This window comes from Camelus ferus, chromosome 18, assembly GCF_009834535.1.
Source record: "Camelus ferus isolate YT-003-E chromosome 18, BCGSAC_Cfer_1.0, whole genome shotgun sequence".
NCBI lineage: Eukaryota > Metazoa > Chordata > Mammalia > Artiodactyla > Camelidae > Camelus > Camelus ferus.
In genome coordinates, this window is record NC_045713.1 from 26459848 (window position 1) to 26471126 (window position 11279).

Consider the following 11279-nt stretch of genomic DNA (forward strand, 5'->3'; position numbering starts at 1 on the left):
TTAAAAAAAAAATTCCATTTACTTAAACTAAAACTAAAACTAAAACAAAAGCAAAAACATTTCACCCAGACCAATCCTTTCATTTGTATAGTGCATTCATACTGCATTCAGAGTAACTGATTTGAAAAAGAATGGGAATTCTGACCTGGTAGTGGATTTCAGGACTTCATTCTTTTTTAAATGCAAATGAAGAGGATATGGTCAGATTGCTAGAAACACCTCAGGAAAGTGCCAATGATTTTATCAGTCAATAAACTTTTTAACCTATTAAAGGGAAAACATTCATACTGCACTAAATCTGTTTGTTTTTATGTCTGAAAGGACACAAAACAGAAGAAAACAGAAATAATATATCATAATAAGGAGGTAACTGGAAAACATACCGGAAGAAGCTTCCAGTCTTTCCAATTGGCTGATCAACCAGTCGAGGGAGCCAGAAAACTGAGCACAGTTTTTACGATTTCCTCTAATTAGAGCCGCTGCAAAAGGAAAAAAGCAGATTTCAGTTCCATAACTTTCTAGTTCAAAATGCAAGGTAAGCTAGTAGTAGCTGGAAAGTGTTGGTTCAAAAACAAAATACCTTTACTTTATACCTGAAACATTTATACAAATACACACATACATACATACACACAATTGAGACATTTAAAAAAAAGAATTGGTATTCATTACTGAGAACTGAAAAAATATTGCTTATTAGAAGGAATGTGCTTTGAGAAAGCTACACTCCATACTGGGAAGAAATACTGACGGGCAGTGGGAGCCAGGGCAGTGGGAGCCAGTGCACTGGGGATTTCCTCACTTGGGTCGTCACACGGCTTTTAATCAGCTGGGAGACTAAATTATTTAATTTCCCTAGAGCTCAATTTTCTCACCTGTGTAATGAAGAAGTTAAGGGAACACCACTTCTCCTGAACATGCAGCATAAAATACTACTAGGTATGACTAGTAACTATAACAGACATATAAAGAGATGTAATTAAATGTTACAGGGGAAAGAGGCTGGGAGGGCCAGTGACTAACAAGTGTGAAAACCTTTTCCCCTTGTATCTCTTTTTTCCATGTAGAAATTCACAATGCACACTAAAGACTCTAAGAAGTAACTCCTGTAGTCAAGCCACCTCCTTTAAACTTTGCTTAACCTAGTGTTTCCTGCACTTCTTTGACCAAAGAACCCATCTTACGTGAAATTCCTATGTGACCCTTCTGATCTTTCAATCCAACTAATACACTACAGTTAAAACTTGTTTCTAAATCATTCCATTCTTTCAAAGCAAATGTGATATCTTACATAAATTCTACTTGTACATCCACAAGATTGTCCAGAAACAATATAATTGTTTATAAAAGGCTGGTGAGATTTTATATAATATGATGCTTAATGTGAAAAAGCTGTTGCTGTAAGAAAAATCGCCATTTAAAATCTGCTGGTGCTAGGGAGCAGTTTGAAAACCTGAGATTTGAGAATACCCCGTTTATCTCGTTAACAGCAAAACAGAAGAGACCCAATAGCTACGGAGTTCAATCAGGCTTAAAGACTCCTTTCACATTTCCTCCTTCCTCCCCAAAAAGTTGTTATCTGACCTGAGAGGAAGAAAAGAAATAACGACAGAAAGGACAGGAAGGTTTCGGTTCTTATAACAGCGTAAGAAAAGCTCTTTGGTAAACAGAGTCCCTGCAACATCTGTACAAATATTAAAAGATGATGCACTGAATTACTTTGGCTCTCCAGCAGCCCCCAACAAAAGCCAGACAGACAGACAGACAGACAGACAGACAGACAGACAGACACACACACACACACACACACACGTCAAGGATGAGGCGTAGTGGAGGAATGAGGAGTCCTATATGCTCAGCGGGATTTCTAATTTTAACATGTAAGTATCTGTTCCTGACTTAGAACAACAGCAACTGGGGTAAAGTACATGATGTTTTGGTATCTTCACTGAATTTCATTTGTTTAAAATTTAACCCATTCCTTTAACTTTACCTTTTTATTTTAAAATGCAAGATATTAAATATTTTCTAGAGGTCAAATGTTAGAGAAAAGGTAATTCTTGAAGGAAACTAATAATGCACAAATAAGCTGTTTTAATAAACCATGGAATATTTAAGAAAACCACACAGTAGGTCACAAAGAAAACACTAAATTTACCACAAACAGAAATGGTACCTAGGCTATGCTTTCTGACAACAAAGTAATGAAACTTGAGATTAGTAAGAAAAGCAGAAACAAAAATAAAACTTGAGCACATAAACATTTAAAATCTCTCCTAATTAATTTTTTAGTGAATGAGGGAATCAACATCACATTTACAGAATACCTAGAAAATATAAAAAAATAGGAATGCTGCCTTACACAAACAATGGTAGATGGTCAAAACTGTAGTCAGAGAAAAATTAACACTTTGAGTGCTAAGCAAAAGGGTGAGAAATGTTAACTAAACATCCTTTCAAACTACAGGGGAAAATATAAAAAATAAGTAGAATTGGAAAAAATAAATAGCAATAAAAGTAGAAATTAATACACTGGAAATGGTAGAAGTGATCTATGTAGTAAGATGAAATAGTAGGACTGATCAACATAGTCAAGGACTCTGTTTAAATATGAGCTAAGAACCAACGATTTTAACCAAGAAGAGAAAAAGAACAAAATTAAGAGAAAAAGGAATTACAAACAGTGCCACTTTATATATCTCTATACTGGATTTTTGAACGTTTAGGAAAAAGGATGGTCTCCAAATATGTATTTTTTCACCCAGAATTAACCCCAAGGAGAAAATCTGAACAGAATAACAAACCATGGGTGGTACTGAGAAGTATCTCAAAGACCAAACACTTTTTTCTGTTTAAGAAAGAAGTCATTTCTATACTAAAGTGTTCCAAAGTAAAGAAACTAAGAAAACCTCCCTACTTATTTTACAGACTGTATACCTTTGATGTCAATGCCTAACAGAGACAGTGTGCATATAAGAAAACCAGAGGGAACGCTCACCTATGAATACAGATCCAGAAATCTTATACAAGGATGGTATTGACAAATCATTCAGCAGTGAGCTGGCAGCATTAACTCAAGTGAGGGTTCATTATTCCAGTAAGACAGAAATCCATTAGGAAATCTGTTAATAAGTCAAAGATGAAACATGATTATCTCGACAAACTTTAAAAATGTATGTATTTTTTACCAAAAAATTTTAACTCAGTAAAACAGAATGCCTTGTGAACATTATGAATGTATGTGTGCACGTGCAGAGGATATCTTACAGATAAATGGGGTATGTGACTTATAATTCAGCAAGTTAGTCATGAAGAAATCAGTTAAGCAATTTTCTCAAGTATTAGAAGAGTATAGAGAGAAATACACGGGAGCTCATCACGACGCCATTTATCACAGCAAACTACTGGGAACATCGTGCGTGTGGGCTGAGTAACTGATGGCACATCCCTGCAGCAGGGTGGTGCACATTCACTGAAACCTGGGGAGGGTCTGCAGTTACGGCCAAGGAACGATGCCCAATACAGAGGTCAGTGTAACAAATACTACAAAGGAATACTGAGGATATGGCCCCATTTTTGTGAAGTAAATGTATATACTCCACGTAAGTATACGCACAGAATGAAGAAACTGTGTTTTTGGAGTATTTCTTAAGATAACGAGAGCTGACTTTTTGAGAAATGTGTCCTGAGAAATGCCTGGGATAGAAACACACCCTCAAGAACTTTGATAAGGATGAGACGGCTCTCCCTGAGCCAAAAGGGGAAATTTTCTTCTTCAGAAACGGGGAGCTGAGGGGAGTAAGGAGGAAAGAGGGGCATGCTCGGTGATACGACTGTGCACACAGACCACCTGAAGCCACATAAATTCTGTAAAATAAGTAAATCAATCACAAATGCTCAGTAAGAACCTGTGAAGAGGTGACATTTTGCGGCCAAGATATTATGTAACCTCAGAGGAACAACAGACAATCACAAAGAAGCATGAAAGCAGGAAACAGTGTAACCGAACAACTCCCCAAAATGTACAGACACCAAGGGAAAGGCTGAAGCCTGTCCCTGTCCATGACACTGGAACTTGGACAGAGCTAACTAAAGCCTTAGGGGATCAGGCCACGACTGATGTCTTAGCAGGACAGGGATCTGCACAGGCACGCACGATGCTAGTGTATGTGTGTGCATGTGGGCGTGTGAAACAGTTTGCATGTATTTAATGTTATATTTAAATTCAAAGAAACATTTTTCAAGGTTATACACTAAAAAGAGTGGTTACATTTAAAAATTGTTTCTACCTTCTTTTTTATTATCTAAATTTTTATAATGAAGATGTATTAATTTTAAAGTTAAATAATAAGGGGGGATGGGTACAGCTCAGTGGTAGAGCGCGTGCTCCTTAGTAGCATGCGCGAGATCCTGAGTTCAATCCCCAGTACCACAACTAAAATAAATACATAAATAAACCTAATTACCCCACCCCCTCAAAATTAAATACTACAGCTACTTTCTTTTTAAAAAGAGAAAGGAAAAGCAGCTTCAGTACCTACAGCGGCAGTTGCTCTCAGACTTCTCAACATGCCAGTGGCAACTTCAGGTGGTGCTTCAAGGTTCATAAACAAATTCAAGACAAATGTTGTTTCCTCAATGCCCGACAAGAATGCCATACCCTAAAATACTCTGTAATTGCTGGCTAATTGGCCTTGAAGAGTTAGCAAGACCTTACACTCGCCATTCTATTTTTCTTCACTTTAAGAAATATTAATGTAAATGCATTAGGCACTAGGGTTGGCACTGTAAACATGAGCTTGAATAAAATGTGAATATAATACTATGCTTTGCAGGTCTTCTTCTAGCCTATTTTAAGCTCATTTAGATCTGACACTTTTTATTACACCTTTGCACACTGTCTGAAAATCGAAGGCATGTTATTTCTTAATGAATAAATAGTATCCAGTCTCTTACGGAACAAGAAGATCAGTGGTTAGGTGCAGTCCAACTTCAAGACGACAAAAACATTTTGAATTAAGCTCTTACAAAGGAAGTGCTAGTTCACTGAACCAACATTCTATAATGTTAAATAACTCATTAAATCTTTAAACTTTTATCCAGTCAGAATACAAAATGCAAGTCATGTGGCAGTTAACCAAAAAATTATTATTGTTTAAAAAATATTCTGCACTTATCAGCATCATAACATCCCTGTGTCTCATGCTCTTGTGGCTTCAACTCTGACTTAATAAAGCCTCACTTATATTCCTTCTCTGGTCTCTTAAGTTTCTAGAGTCCAGGGACTCAGGTCAGTAACACTTTGGGTGGATTGGCTGGCATGATTACATTGGCCAACAATGGCATGAGTGTTTTCCCATGGGTCCTGAGGAGAGAGCATCTCTGTAGGGTCAGCCATCTCTCCTTCTCCTTTTATGGGCCACCCATACATGTCCCTTAGCTGTTTTCTACTGGAGTTTCTGCCTTTCTTACAGGTCTATAAAGGATCCTAGAAAGTCACCCGTGTGAGCAGCTGCAGCTTCCTGAACAGCTGGCTGAGACAAGAGCTGCCTGAGCTGGTCCTGGAGAGAAAGCAGTGCGTGGCCCGCCTTCAGGATGCACAGCGTCAGCTGCTGGCCCCTCAGCACGTCCAGCTCTCCTTGTCCTGGAGGAGAAAGCCTCAGCAGGAAGGGCACAGGCTGCTTGGGCTCTCCCCTCAGCACAGCTCCGGCCTTGGGGAGGGTGCTGCCCAGAGGGACACATCTCACCTTGCCAAAGCCTGGCAGTGATGAAGGGATCGCCCTTTCCCGGGCTATGGGTGAGCATCCTCCTCCACCTTGAGGTCTCCCCTTCCACGTGCTGCCTCGAGTTGGGGCGAGAATGTAACGGTTTAACAAAGGGTCATATTAGCTACTGCCAAGTATAATCAAGAGTTTCCCAAGTTGCTGAAATTTCCATTCAGATACATGTCATAAAAAACAGACTTTCACCTTTTCTTGCCAAGACTCCTACAACAAAATTTTGTGAAATACTCACGACTTACAGTTCTCTAACATAAGTATAATGGCACCCACTAGAACCGCCAACAAGCCTGAGCCAGGCCACACCCCCAGCAGAACTCCCTCTGCTCGCTGAACCCAACCCAGTCACTACCTCCACACCCCACGCCCTGATCCGGTACTGGATCGATGGGACCCCACAAGACAAGGCTCCTCCTCACACATAAGTTACCACCAGCAGACTGCACCCCACTACCTACTAAGCTACAGCCCCCACAAACCAACCTGTCCCCGCCTACCTCACCTGAGATTCCCTCAACCTTAACATTAGAATTGCCCCTAACCGCTTAGCCGGGTCAAATCACTCCCAGCGATTCCTCACCCCTCAGCCTGTGCCCACTCACCACGGGATCCCCCCACACCCGGAGTGCAACCTTACCCCAGCTCAACCCCTCACCCCTCAACCAGCGGGGGCAGGATGCTCTGGGCTCCCATCACCATGGCGACAGCCAGCCAGCCAGCCAGGGATCCCGGGCAGAGTGCTGGCACACAGCCCTGTGTCCCAGGCTCCTGGGCCCGGGCGGGGCTTGGAGGCACTTCCAATTCTCGCCCGGGCGCCCTGCCCCCACCCCTACGCCACCCCACTTCTCCCCGCCACACACCCAGAGCCTCGTCTGAGCTGATGGGTCAGGGTGGTACCAGGGTGCCCACCACTCGCCAGTGGGCCTTGGGTGGTTCATGGTGCTGCCGGCAGGGAGGGGGCAGCCCCGCCCAGAATGGACAGCAGGCAGCAGCAGACGCAGAGGCGGGGAGGGGGGCTGCCCGGGGAGAGCCACTCAACTTCCTCCCAACTCCCCCGATGCCTGGCCTGGGGGGCAGCCTCTGCTGCCCTGGCTTCCTGGAAACAATCTCTCCCTGTCAGCCTGCTCCTGGGAGGTAGGCGGGGTGTGGGGGGGGGGGGGGGCGAAGCAGCAGCAGCAGCAATGGCAGCATTTGGTCTACCCCATGCTAGAGCGGGGATTTGCTCCCATTTCCCGCTGTCGCTGCCGCCGCTCCTGCACCCTGACAGCACCTCCTCGTCTCCCAGGGGCAGAAATGACCTGCAACATAGGCCCTGCAAATCTGAACACCAAAAGCTGCCCCCAGGACAGGACGCAGGAGAGATGGGAGCAAATTCACAGGCTCCCAAGGGCAGACCCCTCTCCCGCCGCCGCCGCCCCCCCCCCGCACCCTGACCGCACCGCACACGCCTCCTGGGAACAGGCCATGGCCTGAGGGCCAGTCGTACGTGCTCCCTGGCCGTCCCGTGCCCTCCCACCTCCTGGGGCGGCGGTATACGCTATCCCCCGGGTATAAGCGGCAAAGAAGAGGCGCCCGTACTAATGAGCGGGAAGGAGAAGCGGGCACCACGAAACACGCGGTGGCCCACGAACCACCTCAGGGTCCTAACGGGTCGCGAGGCCCGGGCCTCACCTACGCACCGCTAGACGCGAGCGCAGCCCAGGCTTCAACCGCCGGCTCCCGACCTGCGCGCCCCCACCAAGCGCCCCCTTAACGGCTCGGCGGCGGCAGCGGGCGGCGGCCCAGACCCCAGGCCGCGTTCCTCCTCCAGGAGCTGGTCCGGGAGCACTCGGCTCCCGCCCGGCTTTCACACGCTCCGGGCGGGTCCGGTAGGCGACTTTGTGCGTACACGCGCATGCGCGCCCCTCCTCCTCCCGCACGCAGCGCGGACGCTCGGGCTGGAACCCCCTGCTGTTCGGGAGGTGGGGACTGGTGCCGAGCTGGGGGCTGGGGGCAAGGGCCTGGCAGTGGGGCGGGGGGCCCATCCCTTTACCCGCCCCACCGGGTCTCCATCCTTAACACCCCCATCCCGTCACCTACCCGTCCTGGCACCCAACCTAAACCGCGACCAGCTCCGGGCCAGGCCACACCCCCTAGACCCTCTCCCCCTGCTCGCCTTCCCTCCCATACCCCGTGACCGCCCCCCCCCCACGTACAGCCAAGCCCCCAAGCCTCCCAACGGACCCCCGAAATGGGACTTCCTCTCACACCGAGGTCCCCGCAACGACACTCCACCACGCTAGTACCCTATGGCCCCCACGCCACAAGCTCACCCCTCATGCCTCACTGCAGGACCCCCAGCATCCCAAGATGGTCCCCCTCACCCCTCAGCCGGGTCAATTCCACTCCCAGCGATTCCTCACCCCTCACAGCCTGTGCCCACTCACCACGCGATCCCCCCACACCCGGAGTGCAACCTTACCCCAGCTCAACCCCTCACCCCTCAACCAGCGGGGGCAGGATGCTCTGGGCTCCCATCACCATGGCGACAGCCAGCCAGCCAGCCAGCCAGGGATCCCGGGCAGAGTGCTGGCACACAGCCCTGTGTCCCAGGCTCCTGGGCCCGGGCGGGGCTTGGAGGCACTTCCAATTCTCGCCCGGGCGCCCTGCCCCCACCCCTACGCCACCCCACTTCTCCCCCCCACACACCCAGAGCCTCGTCTGAGCTGATGAGTCAGGGTGGTACCAGGGTGCCCACCACTCGCCAGTGGGCCTTGGGTGGTTCATGGTGCTGCCGGCAGGGAGGGGGCAGCCCCGCCCAGAATGGACAGCAGGCAGCAGCAGACGCAGAGGCGGGGAGGGGGGCTGCCCGGGGAGAGCCACTCAACTTCCTCCCAACTCCCCCGATGCCTGGCCTGGTTATAGGCTTAAAGAGGTTCAGCAAGGTAGTCAAGGCTGTACAGCATACAGGAAAGCAAGCCTGGACCCAGACCTACTGACCAAGTTCAGCCTCTCACCCATCTGCTATGTACAGAGAGTAGTTTTCTTAACACTCTCACGTTTATTACTTCACGTGCTTTGATTGCTATTGACAGTAGAATTCTTTCCATGAAGTTTTAATGTGTGATTGCTATACACAAAAGATTATTTTATGTATTTGTCTTGTATCCAGCCACTTAAAGTGTTTTCCTTTATTTTATTTCATAGAGTGCTATGTCAGCCAAGATTTCCAGAACAATGTTAGACAGCATATTCTTGGAGAGTTTTTGTTTGTTTGGTTTTAGTTTTGTCAAGAATGGCTTCAGTGTTTGACAATTAAGTACGAGGTTGGCTATGGGTTTGACATAGGTATTTTCTTTACCACTGAAGAAATACTCATAAGTGCTTAGTTTTAATTAGGAATTGGTGTTGAGTTTATTAAAAACCTGTTTCAGCACCTATTAAGATGATCACAATTTTTCTCATTTTTCTCATTTGACCTATTAATGTGATGAAGCACACTAATAAAAATGATATTAAGTTATCATTAAATTCGTATTTATACTTTTCCTATACTCTTCCTACACTTTTCAATTCTATTAACCAGGCTTTTCACATCAATAATCAGGATGAAGACTGATGATTTTTTCCTGTGTTTTTTGGGGGGTACTGGTATTGAGCCTATGCTTAGGTTTTTGCTCTGGAACATTTTACAAATTTTGGGAATTATCTCCTTCTTAAAAGGAATGATCAGTTATATCCTTCTTCCAGACACTGAACTATCATGTAGTCACTAAAATTAATTTGATGAAAAATTTAAATAACACAGATGATACTTGCTGTGAAAATACATTTTAAAAATCTGGATATAAAAAGATCTCAACTATATAAAGAAATTAAAGAACAGAAAATACTGAATTTTTTTTTTAAGTCTCCAAGTTATCTCTCATTGGTGTAATCATGAAGTTTTTTTTCCTCTGTAATTTCCAAATCTTATAGAATGAACATATACTGTTTTTATAACTTAATAAAGCTTTTAAAAGAATGGAATGTTTATATATTTTTACATATTTTATACATACATGTATGTATATATACGTATGTATGACAGTGAGTAAATTGTGCCCAACAGGAACCCAATGGATAAATGGATAACTGGGTGAAAGAAGGAGATGACACAGAAAAACAAAGAGGACACCTACTTAAGAAAGAAAGAAGTTAGTGGAGAACTGACAGTGGAACTCCCAGGCAGTTATTCTTATACTGTTTTGCAATAAGGTACTTTAATTCTCCAACAAATAAACTGTTTAAAATAAAATTTCTATTTTTGAATACAACTATTTCCAATTTACTCTTAATACCTCTCTCCTCCTAAAACTAGTCTAGCAAAAGTAAGATACTACAAAGAGAAGTGATAAAATAATAAAACCGAAGAAGTTTACAGGTCATCTAAGCTAATCTTCATTTTATGAATGAGAAAACTAAACAGGGTAGAAAGATATTTTGAAAACACATTAGGCTCATTAAAGCCATCAATGAAATGGTATCAACAATATTTTCCGAGCATGTTTGCACACACAGATCAGCATGACCTCATGAGAGATGAACTCAAAACTGTGCACTCACCATGCTGCTGTAGGAATGGCACAGCAATATGGCATGTCTGTACAGGAGCGTTCGGTGGCCACCACTTTGAGCAGTCTGCACAGAGCAGAGAAAGTGTCAACAAGGAAAAAAAACACAAAAGAATATATTTCACTAAGTAGATAATACTCTCTCCGGTTCTCACATATATGTTTAATGGGAAAAAATAAAGTAAGGGCTATTGCCAATGAGCAAAGTGCTGTAGGAAGGATGCTTAAATGGTGGCAACGCCACTACAAAAACCTTTCCTGAGGGGCGAGCAGTTGACCCCATTCTTGAAGAGTGAACTTGAGTTCAGTAAATACTTAACCATAATCGGTAGTTATTTACTCACAGTCATTTATTGCCTGTATTTCCCATCACACTGTGCTCTGCACTGAGCAGGGACTAATGGTACCCAAGGTGCCTACAAAATGCCTGGCACACAGTAAGGACTAAATAAGTATTTCTTCAATGAATGAGTCTTCTTAAAACATAAAATTCATCAAATCATCTCCAGGCTTAAAAACCTTTCATACTTTCCAATGATTTATAGTAAAAAGTCCAAATTCCTTTATGTGACATAGAGGAATGCTTACGAAGCACCTGGAGAGCTTGTGAAAACACAGAACACTGAGCCTACCCAGTGATTCCGATCCAGTAGGCATGGGGTAAATACACAGACGTTTCATTTCAAAAATTTCCCAGATGATGCAGGTGCTGCTTTTCCAGGGGCCACACGGAGCAGTACAAGCACTATAGATTTCCTCACTACTCAAATGCTAATTCATGCCACAAATTTAGTTTTACTAGAATTTTTGTAAAAGCATTCAAATAATCCACACTAAATTAATTTTGTTACTTAAGAAAGCACTGTTAACACAGTGAATGTAATTTCTGTCACAGGGGCTGCAGTCC

The 11279-nt window shown here is 44.4% G+C and overlaps 1 protein-coding gene across 1 annotated transcript in view; it reads right to left on the bottom strand.

The window, feature by feature from the left end:
* LOC106731034 (ryanodine receptor 2-like) overlaps positions 1-8666 on the bottom strand; it is a 48755-nt gene extending 40089 nt beyond the window's left edge. The window contains 4 exon segments of the mRNA XM_032460762.1: positions 384-479; positions 5501-5644; positions 5748-5842; positions 7452-8666. Of these exon segments, the coding sequence (XP_032316653.1) occupies positions 384-479; positions 5501-5644; positions 5748-5842; positions 7452-7804 (688 nt within the window). The 5' untranslated portion in view covers positions 7805-8666.
* Positions 8667-11279: the final 2613 nt, after the last annotated feature.